The sequence below is a fragment of the Pseudorca crassidens genome, chromosome X (assembly GCF_039906515.1).
Source record: "Pseudorca crassidens isolate mPseCra1 chromosome X, mPseCra1.hap1, whole genome shotgun sequence".
NCBI lineage: Eukaryota > Metazoa > Chordata > Mammalia > Artiodactyla > Delphinidae > Pseudorca > Pseudorca crassidens.
In genome coordinates this window covers 86,512,249-86,534,551 of record NC_090317.1, presented here as the reverse complement: position 1 = coordinate 86,534,551, position 22,303 = coordinate 86,512,249, and the positions used below count along the sequence as shown (strand labels likewise).

The following is a 22,303-nucleotide window of genomic DNA, read 5'->3' as shown; positions in this document are numbered from 1 at the left end:
GTATGGTGGAAATACTATATGAGTGCCACTCTGCACCCTTTCTTAACCCTGCATTCAAGTGAGGTCACATTGGTGACTTGAAATCAGTCATGGTGGGAGCACTTACACCAAGGAAATTAGCAAATGCTAGAAATCAGTGCTTTTTCTTTTTCAGAGAATCAGTTGTTAAACATTTACCAGCTCATCACTACTTTAAGTCTCTTGTATTCTGTAACAGTCCCTTCCCCTTTTTTCTTTCAGGAAATTGATTTGTTGGAGAAACTAGGTCATTTGTCATATAGAATTCTGGATTTCTTATTGTCTCCCTAAACAAACCTCTGAAGTCAGACTTGAGGTCAAAATCCACCATTACTAGTAGCTGTGTGAACTTGGGCAGGTCACAACCTCTGATTCTCAGTCTCATCATTTCTAAACTGAAGACAGTGCCATCTTGTAGGAATATAAAGATAAAACCATGTGGCATATATTATGTACTTAAAAATGGTACCTATTAGTATGTTACCTGAAACACTCTAACAATCTCTTTTGTGGCCTACCTTGAGCCACCCAACTGGATATGAAAGGACCTATTTTCAACAATCTTAACACTTTGCTTCTACCTCCCTTACTATACTCCTATTCTCTTATTTTTATAGTTATTTGTGAGTTTATATTACTGCTCTACTAAAAATGTAAGCTCTTTGTAGGTAGCAAACACTTCTTACTCATCTTTGCATTCCTTGTAGTTTCTAATGCAAAAAATTACTCATAGCAGGGAACCAAATACTGTATCCATTGAATGCCACTTCATAATCAGGCTTCTAGAACCAGAAGAAATCTTCAAAACCATTTAGCCAATCTTTATTATGTAGCTTTGGAAAATAAGATCCATCTAATAAATACCTAAAAATTCTTTACAAACAAATGGATATAGATGATATACCTGTACATTTTCCCCAAAGATACTAATACAGAGCATTTTATATGACCCCATTTGAGTATAGGTATATAGCATAAATCTAAAGCTTGTTTCATTAAAATTATGTTAAATTTAGCACTGTTATACAGAACTAAACCAAAATTAGGTTTTTTGTTTGTTTGTTTTAATTTGGTTTTTCTGTTTTTATTTTTGGTTGTGCTGGGTCTTCGTTGCTGTGCGTGGGCTTTCTCTAGTTGCGGTGAGCGGGGGCTACTCTTCATTGCGGTGCGCGGGCTTCTCATTGCAGTGGCTTCTCTTGTTGTGGAGCATAGGCTCTAGGCACACGGGCTTCAGTAGTTGTGGCATGCGGGCTCTAGAGCGCAGGCTCAGTAGTTGTGGTGCACGAGCTTAGTTGCTCCGTGGCATGTGAGATCTTCCCGGGCCAGGGATTGAACCCGTGTCCCCTGCATTGGCAGGCAGATTCTTAACCACTGAGCCACCAGGGAAGCCCCCAAATTAGGTTTTTTAAAATTAATTTTTATTGGAATACAGTTGCTTTACACCAAAATTATGTTTGACTAAGTCAACTTCTAAGTTTACTTTATCATGAAATGTGGCAATTTGTGAAGTAAAAAGAATAAAGTTATACCTACACTAGTTACTTTACGGTATATTTGAGCTGCATTCTGGCACTCAGAATAAGGGTACTCCGAAGTAGCCATTTCTAGCATACACATTCCAAAAGCATAGACGTCCACAGATTCATCGTAGTGCTCTTCATACATCTCTGGGGCCATAAACTCAGGAGTGCCTACAAAATACCACAACCACATTTTTTTTTAAAAGAAAGAAAAATATAGAGAATTCCCTGGCGGTCCAGTGGTTAGGACTCTGTGCTCTCACTGTCAAGGGCTGGGGTTCAGTCCCTGGTCATGGAACTAAGATCCCACAAGCCACGCAGTGTGACCAAAAAAAAAAAAAAACTGTATCCACCAAGATCACATTCCCTTTGCCATAAGGATTATCTGAGTTAAGTCCTGTTCCCTAAAAGCACATATATATATATATTTATACATATAATATACATATATATACACATATAATTCCTTAACTTAATTTCTTTAACTTTCCATATTGATGAAGTACAATTTGCAATGTTCAAAATTAGGTAATGATTACCAAAATCTGTTTTTATTTCTATCCTTGTTTTTAGTTATTTAAATTTTTCTGAAGTAGTAAATCCTATTTCTTAAGTCCTCAGAACCTTTCAATAATATTAAATACATCACAAAAGAAATACACTGCGATGTCTCTAAAATCAGTCAATATATAATAGATATTTCAAAGCAAATTCACATTCTAGACCAGGGGCCAGCAAATTTCTCTGTAAAGGGCCAAAAATAAATATTTCATGCTTTGTAGTCCACATGGGCTCTATCACAACTAATTAACTCTGACACTGTAGTGAAAAAGCAACCATAGACAATATGTAAATGAGTGTGTGTGGCTGTGTTCCAACAAAACTTTATTTACAAAAATAGGCAGTGAAGCCAAATTTGGCCCATAGGCTGTGGTTTGCTGATCCCCGTTCTAGACATATACAATTTAAAAGATCTGTCTTTACGCAACCAACAAACTATAAAACGTTAATCACCAATGACACTTTTAGCAAATGATGTGCGCATTAAGGTGGCTAGTCCTAGATCACCAATCTTCACAGATCCAGTGGGTCCCGTGATGAAAATATTGTCACACTTCAGATCCCGGTGAATAATAGGAGGAGTCCTAGTGTGCAAGAACTGCAACCCCTTTAAAATTTGCCTGCACCAGCTCCTTAAGACCTTTGGTTTCATGACTTTAAATCGTTTTAAGTACCTACACAAAGAAACAAAAACCACATGTAAACAAACATACCTAGCTTACTGTATGAGCACATTAGGGTAAATCATGTAAGCTAGCTGATACTATATATATTATGATTGCCATCACTGAGTTATCTTCTATTGTCTGTTATGACAAAAAATTATTAAATCTAAAGCCTCATTCTTAGAGAAGATATCCTACTAAGTTTAGCATTTTTAATTCAAAACAAGAATCATTCCAATCAGAGTGACCTTTTGTGGAATGGCATCAAAATTTTGAAAACAAAGTCCTCTCTACCTCCTAATAACGGCTTAAATAGAGTCATCAGAGGGTTTAACTATGTAAAATTTTAGTGCAAAGATGCTAGGAAACAGAAAAAGTACATCGCACATTTAATAACCACAAATAAGTGGTTATACCATCAAATGAAATACTGTATTCAGAAACAAAACAATAGACTATAATTACATAGTACTGCTCACTAGATATGTGAATCTGGCCACGTCCCCAACCTTTCATCATCTTCTACAAAATGGCATTATATTATCTCTATAATGATTTCTAATTCTAAAATTCTATGATATCCCACAAATATTAATTTCTCAACATTGTATTTTCTAACAAACTTCATTAACATCAAAATTTTTTAACCTGCCCTGAAACATAGTCACTAGATTCAGATTCTACAAATTCTTTAATCAAGTAGTGTTACTTTACAAACAACTTTTGCGAATCCTGAAAATTATTTCCAAATAAAACTCCATTGGCACTTTCAGGGTCAACTTACGTCTTTAAGGTTCCTGATGTCATAAGTTCAGTCACTAATACAATACATTTCTTTCCTTTTAGTATAGACTCCCAGGAATCATAGAATCGAACTATATTGGGATGCTGGAGACCCTTTAACATCTCTGCTTCTTCCTTGAACCTTTGCTGCTCAGCTTTGGTTAATTTCCGGTCCTAAAATGGAAGATCAAGTTCCAAATTAAAGTCTAGAAATTCTCTTGCACACTTCTAACAACACTCAAATGAGTGCTTTATTTATTTATTTATTTTTATTTTTTTGCGGTACCCAGGCCCCTCACTGTTGTGGCCTCTCCCGCTGCAGAGCACAGGCTCCGGATGCGCAGGCCCAGCGGCCATGGCTCACGGGCCCAGCCGCTCCACGGCATGTGGGATCTTCCCGAACCGGGGCACGAACCCATGTCCCCTGCATCGGCAGGCGGACTATCAACCACTGAGCCACCAGGGAAGCCCTGAGTGCTTTATTTTATTATATGTATGTATCTATTTTCACCTGTCAATTCTTTTCTCAGTACCTATATAATCATTGATATTCTTTGTTAGGTAGTTACTTTGACTCCTCTCATACAGCAAAATGCAGCAGTTGTTACATTTCATAACTATGTTACAAACCTACCTACATAATAAATCAATGCCTTGAAAAACAATATCTTTGATGTTAACTAAACTTTTGTGATAATCATTTCACTATATATATATCTCAAATCATTATGTTGCATACCTTAAACTTCTACATTGTTATATGTCAACTACATCTCAATAAAACTGGAAAAATAAATAATAAATAGTAAGTAAAAATTCCCTTGCTGGAAAAGAAAAACAGTATCTCAAAGTGAGAAAAAGTAAAATATCAAAACAATAAGAAAGTTTCCCGAGGTGGAGGGGAAGATGGCAGAAGAGTAAGACGCGGAGATCACCTTCCTCCCCACAGATACACCAGAAATACATCTACACGTGGAACAACTCCTAGAACACCTACTGAATGCTGGCAGAAGATCTCAGACCTCCCAAAAGGCAAGAAACTCCCCACGTACCTGGGTAGGGCAAAAGAAAAAAAGAAAAAACAAACACAAAAGAATAGGGATGGGAACTGCACCAGTGGGAGGGAGCTGAATGCGGAAAGGTTTCCACACACAAGGAAGCCCTTTTGCGGGCGGAGACTGCAGGTGGCGGTGGTGGGGAGCTTCGGAGACGCGGAGGAGAGCGCAGCAACAGGGGTGCGGAGAGCAAAGCGGAGAGATTTCCGCACAGAGGATCGGTGCCGACCGGCACTCACCAGCCTGAGAGGCTTGTCTGCTCACCCGCCAGGGCGGGCGGGGTTGTGAGCTGAGGCTAGGTTTCGGTCAGAGCACAGGGAGAGGACTGGGGCTGGCGGCATGAACACAGCCTGAAGGAGGCTACTGCACCACAGCTAGCTGGGAGGGAGTCCGGGTAAAGCTCTGGAGCTGCCGAAGAGGCAAGAGACTTTTTCTTCCCTCTTTGTTTCCTGGTGCACGAGGAGAGGGGATTAAGAGCGCTGCTTAAAGGAGCTCCAGAGACGGGAGCGAGCCACGGCTAAAGGCGCGGACCCCAGAGATGGGCAGGAGACGCTACGCCTGCTGCTGCCGTCGCTAAGAAGCCTGTGTTCGAGCACAGGTCACTATCTACACCTCCCTTCCCAGGAGACTGTGCGGCCCGCCACTGCCGGGTTCCCGGGATCCAGGGACAACTTCCCCGGGCGAACGCACGGCGCGCCTCAGACTGGTGCAACGTCATGCTGGCCTCTGCCGCTGCAGGCCCGCCCCACACTCCGCGCCCCTCCCTCCCCCCGGCCTGAGTGAGCCAGAGCCCCCGAATCAGCGGCTCCTTTAACCCCGTCCTGTCTGAGCGAAAAACAGATGCCCTCTGGCGACCTACACGCAGAGGCGGGGCCAAATCCAAAGCTGAACCCCTGGGAGCTGTGAGAACAAAGAAGAGAAAGGGAAATCTCTCCCAGCAGCCTCAGGAGCAGCGGATTAAAGCTCGACCATCAACTTGATGTACCCTGCATCTGTGGAATACCTGAATAGACAACCAATCATCCCAAATTGAGGAGGTGTACTTTGAGAGCAAGATTTATGATTTTTTTCCCCTTTTACTCTTTTTGTGAGTGTGTATGTGTATCCTTCTGTGTGAGATTTTGTCTGTATAGCTTTGCTTCCACCATTTGTCCTAGGGTTCTATCCGTCCATTTTTTGTGTTTGGTTTTTCTTTAATTTTTTTTCTTTCTTAATAATTAATTTTAATAACTCTATATTATTTTACTTTATCTTCTTTCTTTCTTTACTTCCTTCCCTCCTTTAGACAACGAATCATCCCAAATTGAGGAGGTGGACCTTGAGAGCAAGATTTATGATTTCTTCCCCATTTCCTCTTTTTGTGAGTGTGTACATGTATGCTTCTGTATGAGATTTTGTCTGTATAGATTTGCTTCCACCATTTGTCCTAAGGTTCCATCCGTCCGTTTTTTTTTAAGTTTTTTTCTTAATAATTATTTTTTAATTTAATAACTTTATTATATTTTACTCTATTTTATTTTAATTTATTTCCTTCATTCTTTCTTTTTTCCTTCCTTCCCTCCTTTCTTCCTTCCTTCCTTCCTCCCACCATCTGTCCCTCCCTCCATCCCTCCCTCCTTCCTTTCTTTCTTTCCTCCTTTCCTTCTTTCCTTCTTTTCTTCTTTCTTCCTTCCTACCTTTCTTTCTTTCTTTCTTTCTTCCTACTTCTACTAATTCTTTCTCTCTACTTTTTCCCCCTTTTATTCTGAGCCATGTGGATGAAAGGCTCTTGGTGCTGCAGCCAGGAGTCAGTGCTGTGCCTCTGAGGTGGGAGAGCCAACTTCAGGACACTGGTCAACAACAGACCACGCAGCTTCACATAATATCAAAAGGCGAAAATCTCCCAGAGATCTCCTGCTCAACACCAGAACCCAGCTTCACTCAACGACCAGCAAGCTACAGTGCTGGACACCCTATGCCAAACAACTAGCAAAACAGGAACACAACACCACCCATTAGCAGAGAGGCTGCCTAAAATCATAATAAGGCCACAGACACCCCAAAACACACCACCAGACGTGCACCTGCCCACCAGAGAGACAAGATCCAGTGTCACCCACCAGAACACAGGCACTTCTCCCCTCCACCAGGAAGCCAACAAAACCCACTGAACAACCTTAGCCACTGGGGACAGACAACAAAAACAGCGGGAACTACAAACGTGCAGCCTGAAAAGGAGACCCCAAACACAGTAAGATAAGCAAAATGAGAAGACAGAAAAACACACAGCAGATGAAGGAGCAAGATAAAAAACGCACCAGACCTAACAAATGAAGAGGAAATAGGCAGTCTACCTGAAAAAGAATTCAGAATAATGACAGTAAAGATGATCCAAAATCTTGGAAACAGAATAGACAAAATGCAAGAAACATTTAACAAGGACCTAGAAGAACTAAAGATGAAACAAACAATGATGAACAACACAATAAATGAAAAGAAAAATACTCTAGATGGGATCAATAGCAGAATAACTGAGGCAGAAGAACGGATAAGTGACCTGGAAGATAAAATAGTGGAAATAACTACTGCAGAGCAGAATAAAGAAAAAAGAATGAAAAGAACTGAGGACAGTCTCAGAGACCTCTGGGACAACATTAAATGCACCAACATTCGAATTATAGGGGTTCCAGAAGAAGAAGAGAAAAAGAAAGGGACTGAGAAAATATTTCAAGAGATTATAGTTGAAAACTTCCCTAATATGGGAAAGGAAATAGTTAATCAAGTCCAGGAAGCACAGAAAGTCCCATACAGGATAAACCCAAGGAGAAATATGCGAAGACACATATTAATCAAACTGTCAAAAATTAAATACAAAGAAAGCATATTAAAAGTAGCAAGGGAAAAATAACACACAAGGGAATGCCCATAAGGTTAACAGCTGATCTTTCAGCAGAAACTCTGCAAGCCAGAAGGGAGTGGCAGGACATACTGAAAGTGATGAAAGAGAAAAACCTACAACCACGATTACTCTACCCAGCAAGGATCTCATTCAGATTTGATGGAGAAATTAAAAACTTTATGGACAAGCAAAATCTGAGAGAGTTCAGCACCACCAAACCAGCTTTACAACAAATGCTAAAGGAACTTCTCTAGGCAAGAAACACAAAAGAAGGAAAAGACCTAGAATAACGAACTCAAAACAATATAGAATATGGGAATAGGAACATACATATCGATAATTACCTTAAATGTAAATGGACTAAATGCTCCCACCAAAAGACACAGATTGGCTGAATGGATACAAAAACAAGACCCATATATTTGCTGTCTACAAGAGACCCACTTCAGACCTAGAGACACATACAGACTGAAAGTAAGGGGATGGAAAAAGATATTCCATGCAAATGGAAACCAAAAGAAAGCTGGAGTAGTAATTCTCATATCAGACAAAATAGACGTTAAAATAAGGACTATTAGAAGAGACAAAGAAGGACACTATATAATGATCAAGGGATCGATCCAAGAAGAAGATATAACAATGGTAAATATTTATGCACCCAACATAGGAGCACCTCAATACATAAGGCAAATACTAACAGCCATAAAAGGGGAAATCGACAGTAACACATTCATAGTAGGGGACTTTAACACCCCACTTTCACCAATGGACAGATCATCCAAAATGAAAGTAAATAAGGAAACACAAGCTTTAAATGATACATTAAACAAGATGCACTTAATTGATATTTGTAGGACACTCCATCCAAAAACAACAGAATACACATTTTTCTCAAGTGCTCATGGAAGATTCTCCAGGATAGATCATATCCTTGATCACAAGTCAAGCCTTGGCAAATTTAAGAAAACTGAAATTGTATCAAGTACCTTTTCCGACCACAATGCCTTAAGACTAGATATCAATTATAGGAAAAGATCTGTAAAAAATACAAACACATGGAGGCTAAACAATACACTACTTAATAACGAAGTGATCACTGAAGAAATCAAAGAGGAAATAAAAAAACACCTAGAAACAAATGACATGGAGACATGACGACTCAAAACCTATGGGATGCAGCAAAAGCAGTTCTAAGAGGGAAGTTTATAGCAATACAATCCAACCTTAAGAAACAGGAAACATCTCGAATAAACAACCTAACCTTGCACCTCAAGCAATTAGAGAAAGAAGAACAAAAAAAAACCCAAAATTAGCAGAAGGAAAGAAATCATAAAATTCAGATCAGAAATAAATGAAAAAGAAATGAAGGAAACAATAGCAAAGATCAATAAAACTAAAAGCTGGTTCTTTGAGAAGATAAACAAAATAGATAAACCATTAGCCAGACTCATCAAGAAAAAAAGGGAGAAGACTCAAATCAATAGAATTAGAAATGAAAAAGGAGAAGTTACAACTGACATTGCAGAAATACAAAAGATCATGAGAGATTACTACAAGCAACTCTATGCCAATAAAATGGACAACCTGGAAGAAATGGACAAATTCTTAGAAATGCACAACCTGCCAAGACTGAATCAGGAAGAAATAGAAAATATGAACAGACCAATCACAAGTAATGAAATTGAAACTGTGATTAAAAATCTTCTAACAAACAAAAGTCCAGGACCAGATGGCTTCACAGGTGAATCCTATCAAACATTTAGAGAAGAGCTAACACCTATCCTTCTCAAACTCTTCCAAAAAATTGGAGAGGAGGAACACTCCCAAACTCATTCTACGAGGCCACCATCACCCTGATACCAAAACCAGACAAGGATGTCACAAAGAAAGAAAACTACATGCCAATATCACTGATGAACACAGATGCAAAAATCCTCAAAAAAATACTAGCAAACAGAATCAAACAGCACATTAAAAGGATCATACACCATGATCAAGTGGGGTTTATTTCAGGAATGCAAGGATTCTTCAATATACGCAAATCAATCAATGTGATAAACCATATTAACAACTTGATGGAGAAAAACCATACGATCATCTCAATAGATGCAGAGAAAGCTTTCAACAAAATTCAACACCCATTTATGATAAAAACCCTGCAGAAAGTAGGCATAGAGGGAACTTTCCTCAACATAATGAAGGCCATATATGACAAACCCACAGCAAACATCATCCTCAATGGTGAAAAACTGAAAGCATTTCCACTAAGATCAGGAACAAGACAAGGTTGCCCACTCTTACCACTCTTATTCAATATAGTTTTGGAAGTTTTGGCCACAGCAATCAGAGAAGAAAAGGAAATAAAAGGAATCCAAATCGGAAAAGAAGAAGTAAAGCTGTCACTGTTTGCAGATGACATGATACTATACATAGAGAATCCTAAACATGCTACCAGAAAACGACTAGAACTAATCAATGAATTTGGTAAAGTTGCAGGATACAAAATTAATGCACAGAAATCTCTTGCATTACTATACACTAATGATGAAACATCTGAAAGGGAAATCAAGAAAACACTCCCATTTACCATTGCAACAAAAAGAATAATATATCTAGGAATAAACCTACCTAAGGAGACAAAAGACCTGTATGCAGAAAATTATAAGACATTGATGAAAGAAATTAAAGATGATACAAATAGATGGAGAGATATAACATGTTCTTGGATTGGAAGAATCAACATTGGGAAAATGACTTTACTACCCAAAGCAATCTACAGATTCAACGCAATCCCTATCAAACTACCACTGGCATTTTTCACAGAACTAGAACAAAAAATTTCACAATTTGTATGGAAACACAAAAGACCCCGAATAGCCAAAGCAATCTTGAGAACGAAAAACAGAGCTGGAGGAATCAGGCTCCCTGACTTCAGACTATACTGCAAAGCTACAGTAATCAAGACAATATGGTACAGGCACAAAAACAGAAAGATAGATCAATGGAACAGGATAGAAAGCCCAGAGATAAACTCACGCACATATGGTCACCTTATCTTTGATAAAGGAGGCAGGAATGTACACTGGAGAAAGGAAAGCCTTTTTAATAAGTGGTGCTGGGAAAACTGGACAGGTAGGTACATGTAAAAGTATGAGATTAGATCACTCCCTAACACCATACACAAAAATAAGCTCAAAATGGATTAAAGATCTAAATGTAAGGCCAGAAACTATCAAACTCTTAGAGGAAAACATAGGCAGAACACTCTATGACATAAATCACAGCAAGATCCTTTTTGACCCACCTCCTAGAGAAATGGAAATAAAAACAAAAATAAACAAATGAGACCTAATGAAACTTCAAAGCTTTTGCACAGCACAGGAAACCATACACAAGACTAAAGGACAACCCTCAGAATGGGAGAAAATATTTGCAAATGAAGCAACTGACAAAGGATTAATTTCCAAAATTTACAAGCAGCTCATGCAGCTCAATCACAAAAAAACAAACAACCCAATCCAAAAATGGGCAGAAGACCTAAACAGACATTTCTCCAAAGAAGATATACAGACTGCCAACAAACACATGAAAGAATGCTCAACATCATTAATCATTAGAGAAATGCAAATCAAAACTACAATGAGATAGCATCTCACACCAGTCAGAATGGCCATCATCAAAAAATCTACAAACAATAAATGCTGGAGAGGGTGTGGAGAAAAGGGAACACTCCTGCGCTGCTGGTGGGAATGTGAATTGGTACAGCCACTATGGAGAACAGTATGGAGGTTCCTTAAAAAACTACAAATAGAACTACCATATGACCCAGCAATCCCACTACTGGGCATATAACCTGAGAAAACCATAATTCAAAAAGAGTCATGTACCAAAATGTTCATTTCAGCTCTATTTACAATAGCCTGGAGATGGAAACAACCTAAGTGTCCATCAACAGATGAATGGATAAAGAAGATGTGGCACATATATACAATGGAATATTACTCAGCCATCAAAAGAAACGAAATTGAGTTATTTGTAATGAGGTGGATAGACCTAGAGTCTGTCATACAGAGTAACGTAATTTCAAAAGAGAAAGACAAATACCGTATGCTGACACATATATATGGAATTTAAGAAAAAAAATGTCATGAAGAACCTAGGGGTAAGACAGGAATAAAGACACGGACCTACTTCAGAACGGACTTGAGGATATGGGGAGGGGGAAGGGTGAGCTGTGACAAAGCGAGAGAGAGGCATGGACATATATACACTACCAAACGTAAGGTAGATAGCTAGTGGGAAGCAGCCGCATAGCACAGGGAGATCAGCTCGGTGCTTTGTGACCGCCTGGAGGGTGGGATAGGGAGGGTGGGAGGGAGGAAGATGCAAGAGGGAAGAGATATGCGAACATATGTATATGTATAACTGATTCACTTTGTTATAAAGCAGAAACTAACACACCATTGTAAAGCAATTATACCCCAATAAAGATGTTTTTAAAAAAATGAAGCCTAAGTAACTGTGGCTAATATGTTTGGTAAAATTTTCTAAACAGTAATTAAAATAGAAGATATATGCAGTTGACCTTTGAACAACACAAGTTTCAACTCCATAGACCCACTTACACATGGATTTTTTTTCAATAAATACTACATTGCTACATGATAGGTGGTTGGTTGAATCCTTGGATGCAGAACTGCAGATATGGAAAGCCGACTATAAAGTTATAATGAATTTTCTACTCCTCAGGGCCAGCACCCTTATCCCCCACGTTGTTCAAAGGTCAACTGTAATGCAAAAAGGTAAGTCTTTAATTAAAATTCCAGATTATTTCATTAAAATCTAATAGAGAAGGAAGAATAAAAACTATTTCTGTCTTCTGCAAGGGGAAGCAGGAGAGAAAGGAGTGACAGAACTATTTTAAGCTTTGATGTTGATAGAGAAATAATCAAATATGCTAGTTAAAAATTTAGGTATGATTTCCATTTCAAGATGGTTAACAACATATTAAATTAATTCCCATCCCTTCCTAAACCCCACCAAAATGAAAAAAGAAATATATAAGTAAATCCACAGTAGTGTTTGAAATATGAGAAGGGTTCAAAGGATTTTTTTAAGATAAAAAATATATACCTTGATAGAATTTTTTTAATTTAATTATTTTTGGCTGTGTTGGGTCTTATTTGCTGTGTGCTTCTCACTGCGGTGGCTTCTCTTGTCGCGGAGCATGGGCTCTAGGGCCCGTGGGCTTAGTTGCTCTGAGGCATGTGGGATCTTCCCAGACCAGGGATCGAACCCATGTCCCCTGCATTGGCAGGCGGACTCTTAACCACTGCGCCACCAGGGAAGTCCCTAGAATGTATTTTTATCAAACTCAAGAGAGTAGAAGAAATGGCAACTTGATAAAAGGAAAAGACTTCTGTTAAAAGAGGTTTTTTTAAGACTTCATAGTAACCCTAGTTAAGCAGCACACCAGAGCTCTGGCAATTTCATTTTTGGTTATTTACATTATTCCTTGATGTGTATAAGAAAATATGTAAATGACAGTCAGTTGCAGCATGGTCTGTAGTTGTGAAAAATTAGAAATAATCAAAATGTCAATAACAAAGTTTATTATATGCCAAGCACTGTCCTAAATTTTTTTGTATATTAACACATTTAGTCCCTACAACAACCCTTTGAGATAGTCACTACTATTGTCATCGCCATTTTGAAAAAAAAAAAACTGAGGTTAAGGTGGTTAAGTAACCTGCCCAGGATCAAATGGGTCACAGTATGCTAAACTTGGTTATAAACAAGTAACAGTTAAACGAATGAGCTAGATCTATGTGTACTAACGTGGATAGATCTCTAAGACCTACTGGTGAGTGAAAAAAATCGATCTGAAAGAAAATTTATAATATACTTTGTACATAAAAGAAGAACCATCCCGAACAATGCTTTCTAGTATATATTTAAATGTATTGAAAAAGGACTAGACAGATATACAAATGAATAACTGCAGTTATATCTGGAAAATTAGGGGGAGAAGACTGGCACAGAAGAGTCTTTTCTTCAGATAATGACCATTTAGTACACCCCATAGTCACTCAGTAATATCTTTTACTTTATTGAATATCTCTTATGTAAATATCTAAATTTTAGTCTTCTAAGACTTTACTTTTTATATTTAACTTCTTAATCCATCTGGAATCCATTTCTGTACATGCAGTATTCTCATCTAGATGGTTAATCAGTTTTGCTAGCACCACTTAAACCATTCGTTTCTCACTGACTTGAAGAACATGTTTGTTGTATATTAAATTTCCAGCTACAATGGGTTCTGCTTCCTTCCACCAATCTGTCTATTCCTATGGCAGTAGCTTTCAGTATGTTTAATAACTGGTAAGACTAAGTCACTTTCCTATTCTTCATTATTTTCTTGGCTAATCTATTTATATTCCATAAAAAAATTAAGATCATTTTTTTCAATTAAAATAAAAGAGAATCAGGAATACCCTGGTGGTCCACTGGTTAGGACTCTGCACACTCATTGCCAAGGGCCTGGGTTTGATCCCTGGTCGTGGAACTAAAATCCCATAAGCTGCTCAGTGCAGCTTTACAACAGCAGCAATAGCCAAGGCATGGAAGCAACCTAAATGTCCATCAACAGATGAATGGATGAAGAAGATGTGGTACATATATACAATGGAATGTTACTTGGCCATTAAAAAGAATGAAGTAACGCCATCTGTGGCAACATGGATGGACCTGGAGATTGTTGTGCTGAGTGAAGTGGGTCAGACAGAGAGGGAGAAATATTGTATGATATCCCTTATATGCGGAATCTTAAAAAAATGATACAAATGAACTTACTTGTAAAGCAGAAACAGATTCACAGACTTATCGAACTTGTGGTTGCCAGGAGGGAAGGATTGGGGGGAGAGATGATTAGAGAGTTTGGGATTGATGTGTACACAGTACTATATTTAAAATGAATAGCCAACGGGGACCTGCTGTATAGCACAGGGAACTCTGCTCAATATTACGTGGCGGCCTAATTGGGAAAGGAATTTGAAAAAGAATAGATACGTGTATATGAGTAACTGAATCACTTTGTCGTGCAGCTGAAACTGGCACAATATTGTTAATTAACTATACTCCAATATAAAATAAAAAGTTTAAAAGTAAATCAATAAAATACAAAATAAAATAAAATAGAATCCCCTGGAATCTTAATTGGAAACATATATAAAATTTTGGATAAAACTGGCATCTGAAAACCATCTAAGAACATGGCTTTCCATTTGTCCAGAGTTTCAGTAAGATTTTTTTTGTGCAGGCCGGGGGTAGGGAGAAAGAGCTGATAGTCTCTCAGCTTCTTTCTCCTGAGCCATATATTAAATTTTATTTTAAAGTTTATATCTAGTAAAATTGACTCTTTTTGGTGCACAGTTTCATGAGTTTCAACAAATGCATAAAGTCATGTAACCACTGCCACAATTAAAATACAGAACAGTTCCATCACTCCCCCGAAAAAACTCCCTTGCACCATCCCTTTATAGTCAAACTCTCACCTCACCCTTAAATTCTAGAAACCACTGATCTATTTATTATTCCTATAATTTTGTCTTTTCTAGAAACTCTTATAAATGAGAAGAAAGCCTTTGAGCCTGGCATCTTTCACTTAGCATAATGTCTTTTAGATTTATCCTTATTGTGCAAGTATCAATAGTTTGTTGCTTTTAATTGTTGAATAGTATTCCACCTATGGATGAAACATAGTCGACTTATCCATTCCCCAGATGAGGAGAATTTGGGTGATTTCAGTTTTGAGTAATTATAAATAAAGCTACTATAAATATATTCATGTACACGTCTTTGTGTGAACATAGGTTTTCTTGGGTAACTATCTCATGTAGGATTGATTGGTCATAAGGTATGCTTAACTTTATAAGAAAAAGACAGCAATATATGAGAATTTCTCTGCATTCTTCATCCTCACCAACAGCTGGTACTGTCAGGTGGCTTTTCTGGTTTGGTTGGTTTTAGCCATTCTAATAGTTGTACTGGAGTATGAGATTATGGTTTTAATTTCCTTTTCCCTAACAATATAATTTCCTTATTTAAAGCATCTTCTTAAACGCTTACTTGCCATATATCTGTCTTCTTTGGTGAGATGACTGTTCAAATCTTTAGCCCATTTTAAAATTGGGTTGTTTTACCTTGTTAAGTTTTGCGAGTTCTTTATAGATTCTGGACACAAGTCCTTTGTCACATATGTGATTTGAAAATATTCTCTGCCAGGGGGACTTCCCTGGTGGCGCAGTGGTTACTAATCTGCCTGCCAATGCAGAGGACACAGGTTCGATCCCTGGTCTGGGAAGATTCCACATGCCGTGGAGCAACTAAGCCGGTGTGCCACAACTACTGAGCCTGCACTCTAGAGTCCACAAGCCACAACTACTGAAGCCTGTGCGCCTAGAGCCTGTGCTCTGCAACAAGAGAAGCCACCACAATGAGAAGCCCACACACCGCAATGAAGAGTAGCCCCCTCTTGCCGCAACTAGAGAAAGCCCGTGCGCGGTGATGAAAACCCAACGCAGCCAAAAATAAATAAATTTTTTAAAAAAGGAAAGAAAATATTATTTGCCAGTCTGTGGACTGTCTTTTCATTCTCTTAACATGTCTTTCTTAGAGCAAAATATTTTAATTTTGATGAAGTCCAATTTATTGATTTTTTTCTTTGGATCATGATTTTGTTGTTATATCCAAGAACTCTCTGCCTAACCAAAATTTCAAAAAGATTTTCTCATATGTTTCCTTCTAGAAGTTTTAGTTTCTTGTTTTACTTTTTAGGTCTATAATTTATTTTGAGTTAAACTTTGTATAATGTATGAGAGTTAGGTCAAGATTCATTTTTTTGAATATGTATGTCCAATTGTTCCGGCACCTTTTGTTGAAAAGACCATCCTTTCTATGCCAAATTAACATTGCACCATTTTCCTTTTTAAAATCACTTGACCATATGTGTTTGGGTCTATTTCTGAACTCTGTTTTGTTCCACTGATCTGTGTGTCTACCTTTTTGCCAATACCATACATGTATTATTACTATACCTTTAGAGTAAGTCTAGAAATCAGTTAACATGAATTCTTCAAACTTGTTCTTCTTTATCAAAATTGTTTCAGCTATTCTAGTTCCTTGCCTTTCCATATTAGTTTTAGAATCAGCTTGTCAACATGTAAAAACATTCCTGCTGGGATTCCGATATAATTGTTTTGAATTTCTAGGTCATATGGAGAGAATGAACATCTTAGCAACAGTGAGTCTTCCAACCAACCAATCCATTTATAGAGATCTTCGATTTCTTTTAACAGTGTTTTTTAGTTATCAGCATACAGATTCTACACATACTTTGTTATTTATACTTAAGTATTTCATTTTTGGGTGCTACTGTAAATAGTACTTTTTAAAAATTGCAATTTCCAATTATTCCTTGCTACTGTAGGAGATATAATTGGTTATCACATGGTATGTGTCCTTTTGCAAATTATTTTGCTCAATATTACATTTTTTATATTTATGTATTTTGATATGTATAGTTCTAGTTTAACTATTCTATAATATCTCATTAGATAGTTCTAACACAATTTAGCCATTCACCCATTGATGGGCATTTAGACTGATCCAAGTTTTCTTTATTATAAACAATTTCGCATTGCAAATTCTTGGGATGCTTCCTTGCCCTGGTATTAAGAGGGGGAAAAAAAGAGCTTAAATCCCCTCTCTACATCGTCTTAATAACTGGCCTATTTAACTTTTCTTTTTCTCCTGTACATTTTGGGTTTATATTTTGATTAGGAGTAATCCATTACTTAAGATTTAAACTGTGTTATCAATGTGAAAGGTAGAATCTAGACAGCAGATATTACGAATGTTCTAAGATTTTCAACTTTGTTCTATATTTGAAATGTTTCATATGAAAATGTTAGGAAAATTTGTTGTCAAATGTCCACATCATATTCTCTTATAATTCTTTTACTCTTCCAGAGCTGGCTATGTTGCATTTCTCATATCTTCTCTCATGTATTTTTTGCCCTCATATTTTCTTTCATCAGGTTTATTAATCATTTTTCAGAGAGTCCAAAATATTAGAATTTCATATCTATTTATAATTTTTGATTTCAGGTATCTTTATTAATTCCCTCTTCCTTTATTTTGCTTTCTTTTACTGTTATTTCCCTAATGTCTTAAGATAGGTACTAAATTCCTTCTATCGGGTTGGCCACAGGTTTGGCCAGTTTTTTTCCATAAGATGGCTCTAGTAGCACTTAATAGTCTTTAACTTCATTCAAACAATTTTGTTAGATTGTATGTGACAGCTGTCATATCAGCGTGCATTTAAAAAAAACTCTTATCAAAATTGGTGAATTTTTGTGTAGTGATTCTAATATTGAAGATGGAAGGAAAAAAAGCAACATTTTTGGCATATTATACTTTATTATTTCAAGAAAGGTAAAAACGCAACCGAAATGCAAAAAACGATTGGTGCAGTGTATGGAGAAGGTGCTGTGATTGATCGAACATGTCAAAAGTGGTTTGCGAAGTTTCGTGCTGGAGAGTTCTCGCTGGACGATGCTCTACAGTTGGGTAGACCAGTTGAAGTTGATAACCATCAAATCGAGACATTCATTGAGAACAATCAATGTTATACCATGTGGGAGATAGCCGACATATTCAGAATATCCAAATCAAGCGGTGAAAATCATTTGCACCAGCTTGGTTATGTGAATTCCTTTGACACTGTACAATAACGTGGAGCGGAAGAGATCGTGGGGCAAGTGAAATGAACCACCACCAACCACACCTAAGCCTGGTCTTCATCCAAAGAAGGTGATGTTATGTATATGGTAGGATTGGAAGGGAGTCCTCTATTATGAGCTCCTTCTGGAAAACCAAACGATTAATTCCAACAAGTACTGCTCCCAATTAGACCAACTGAAAGCAGCACTTGATGAAAAGCGTCTGGAATTAGTCAACAGAAAACGCATAATCTTCCACCAGGATAACACTAGACCACATGTTTCTTTGATAACCAGGCAAAACCTGTTACAGCTTGGCTGGGAAGTTCTGATTCATCTGCCATATTCACCAGACATTGCACCTTCGGATTTCCATTTATTTCGGTCTTTACAAAATTCTCTTAATGGAAAAAATTTCCATTCCCTGGAAGACTGTAAAAGGCACCTGGAAGAGCTCTTTGCTCAAAAAGATAAAAAGTGGGGCTTCCCTGGTGGCGCAGTGGTTGGGAGTCCGCCTGCCGATGCAGGGGACACGGGTTCGTGCCCCGGTCCAGGAAGATTCCACATGCCGCGGAGCGGCTAGGCCCATGAGCCATGGCCACTGAGCCTGCGCGTCCGGAGCCTGTGTTCCGCAACAGGAGAGGCCACAACAGTGAGAGGACCACATACCGAAAGAAAAAAAATGATAAAAAGTTTTGGGAAGTTGGAATTATGAAGTTGCCTGAAAAATGGCAGGAGGTAGTAGAACAAAAGGGTGAATACGTTGTTCAATAAATTTCTTAGTGAAAATGAAAAATGTGTCTTTTATTTTTACTTGAAAAACGAAGGCACTTTTTTGCCAACCCAACAGTTACTGTTCATTAATAATGAAGACATTTTAGCTGATAAATTTTCTTCTGGGTATAGCTTTTGCAATGACTCACAAGTTTTGTTGCAATGTCTTCTTTTTCATTGCTTTCTAGGTAGTTTATACTTTGAGTTTTGATTTTCTCCTTGATCCAAATTTTATCTAGGAGTGCGATTTCTGATCTCCAATTAGTTAAGAGTTTTTTGGTTACTTTTTTCATTATTTATTTCTAATTTTATTGAGTAATGCAGAATATAAAATCTCTTTTCTTTTAACTTAAGGTTTTCTTTGGGCCACATATTTAACCAACTTTTTTAGTGGCTTGTAGACCATAAAAATGTATATTCCCCATTTGGAGAATATAAGCTTCTATATATCCATCAAATGGAGTTTGTGGATTATATAATTCACTTCCTCTATATTTATTCACTTTTCGTCCACTTGATCTGCACCTGAAATTTCCTACTACAGCTATATGTTTATCCATTTTCCTTTAATCTATTAGAGGTTCTGAATTTAAAATATTAGCCAGAATCTTTTTGGTGCCTATAGGTCTTTATCAAAGGGCTTTATCTTCTTAAACTGTGAAGTAAATAACTTTATAATACCCTGTTTAATGCTTTAAGTTTACTTTCTTTCTTCTATAATAGATATTAATATTGGTTGGTACTCCTGCAAGTGCAATCTGTCCACATTTGATATAGCAAAAGATATATTTAATTTTAGTCCTTCCATCTTATTTTAGGTTCTTTATTTATTTTACTTTGCTGTTTACTTTATTCCTGTTAACTTAAAAATATATCATATTTTTTTCCTTTTTACTAGTGGTTAGCTTCCTTTTCCAGACACTCAAAATCAATCACTACTGTGACAAAGTGAGAGAGTGGCATGGACATATTACACTACCAAACGTAAAATAGATAGCTAGTGAGAAGCAGCCGCATAGCACAGGGAGATCAGCTCGGTGCTCTGTGACCACCTACAGGAGTGGGATAGGGAGGGTGGGAGGGAGGGAGACACAAGAGGGAAGAGATATGGGAACATATGTATATGTATAACTGATTCACTTTGTTATAAAGCAGAAACTAACACACCATTGTAAAGCAATTATACTCCAATAAAGATGTTAAAAAAAATTTTTAAAAAGAAGATATATATGTATATATATATTAAAAAAATGAATCACTACTAAACTAGTTCAGCAAAGTTGCAGGATACAAAATCAACACTCAAAAATAAGTTGTGCTTCTAGAATATAAAGGGATATCCTGCATAAAGTTGGGAACCCCAAGGGGGATAGCACTGATGTAATGATAAATTATAAATAAATTCACCCTAATGAAAAAGGAAAAAAAAAGTTGTGCTTCTATACACTAAAATAAATAATCCAAAAAGGAAATTAAGAAAATAATTCAATTTATAATAGCATCAAAAAGAATAAAATATCTAGGAAGAAACTTATCTAAGGAGGCAAAAGACTTATAACACTTAAAACTACAAAACATTGCTAAAATTATAGAAGACATAAATAAATAGAAACACATCCCATTTTTTCGGATTGAAAACCTTAATACTGTTATGATGTCAATGCCAAAAGAGATCTGCAGATTCTATCAAAATCCCACTGTTTTGCAGAAATAAAAAAAAAACTATCCTAAAAAACCCAGAAATTAAAAAAAAACCCATCCTAAAATTCATACGGAATCTCAAGGGACCTCAAATAACCAAAACAATCTTGAAAAAAGAACAAAGTTGGAGTTCTGGACTTCAAAACTTACTACAAAGCTATGGTAATCAAAACACTGTGATACTGGCATAAAGATCAATGGAATAGACTATAGAGCTAGAAATAACCCCTCGTATAAATAGTCAAATAGATGATTTTCGACAAGGATGTCAAGATCTTTCAATGGAGAAAGGATTGTCTCTTCACAAAAGGTTGGAGAAACTGAGTATCCATGTGCAAAAGAATGAAGAACTTGTAAAAACAGAGAGCAGAACAGTGGTTACCCTTACCTTACACCATATACAAAAATTAACTCAAAATGCATCAAAGACCTAATAAACATAAGAGGTAAAATTATAAAACTTTTATAAAACATAGGGGAAAAATCTTCATGACACTGGGTTTAGCAATGAATTTTTAAGTGAAAGTACACAGGCAACAAAAGATAAAATATATAAACTGAACTTAATCAAAATTAAAAACTTGGGCTTCCCTGGTGGCGCAGTGGTTGAGAGTCCGCCTGCCGATGCAGGGGACACGGGTTCGTGCCCCGGTCCGGGAAGATCCCACATGCCGCGGAGCGGCTAGGCCCATGAGCCATGGCCGCTGAGCCTGAGCGTCCGGAGCCTGTGCTCCACAACGGGAGAGGCCACAACAGTGAGAGGCCCGCGTACCACCCCCCACTCAAAAAAAAGAAAAGAAATTTAAAACTTGTGCATTAAAGGCACCATAAGACAGTGAAAAGGCAATCTACAGAATGGGAGAAAATATTTGCAACTCTATATCTAATAAGGGATTAATACTCAGAATATATAAAAGAACTCCTGTCACTCAACAACAACAGCAACAACAATAACAACCCAATTCAAAAATTGGCAAAGGACTTGAATAGACATTTTTCAAAACCAGAAATACAAATGGTGAATAAGCACACAAAAAGAGGCTCAACATCTCTAGTCATTGGAGAAATGCAAATCAAATCCAGAATGAGATGCCACTTCACACCCATTAGGATGGCTATTAAACACACACACACACACACACACACACACACACACAGAAAATAACAAATATTGGCAAACATGTGGAGTAAATAGAACCCTTGTTCATTGCTGGTGGGAATGTAAAATGAACGCTATGGAAAACAGTATGGCAGTTCCTAAAAAACTGAAATATGATCCAGCAATCTCACTTTCTAGGTATATACCAAAAATAATTGAAAGCAGGGACTTGAGCAGATATTTGTACATTAATATCATAGCAGTGTTATTCATAATAGCCAAAAGGTGGACACAATACAAATGTCCATCAATGGATGAATGGATAAAACAAGTGTGGTATATACATAAAAGTTCAGTCTTAAAAAGGAATGAAATTCTTATACATGCTACAGCATAGATGAATCTTGAAAACATTACGCTAAGTGAGATAACCCAGACACAAAAGAACAAATATTGTATGATTCC

The 22,303-nt window shown here is 37.3% G+C and overlaps 1 protein-coding gene across 1 annotated transcript in view; it reads right to left on the bottom strand.

The window, feature by feature from the left end:
• The window catches only part of WNK3 (WNK lysine deficient protein kinase 3), a 185,234-nt gene that overhangs the window by 117,959 nt on the left and 44,972 nt on the right, over positions 1–22,303 (bottom strand). Inside the window, exons 3-5 of the mRNA XM_067722538.1 lie at positions 3,549–3,721; positions 2,553–2,773; positions 1,552–1,709 (exon numbers count right to left, since the gene is read on the bottom strand). Coding sequence (XP_067578639.1) covers positions 1,552–1,709; positions 2,553–2,773; positions 3,549–3,721 — 552 coding nt within the window. The remainder of the gene's footprint in view (positions 1–1,551; positions 1,710–2,552; positions 2,774–3,548; positions 3,722–22,303) is intronic.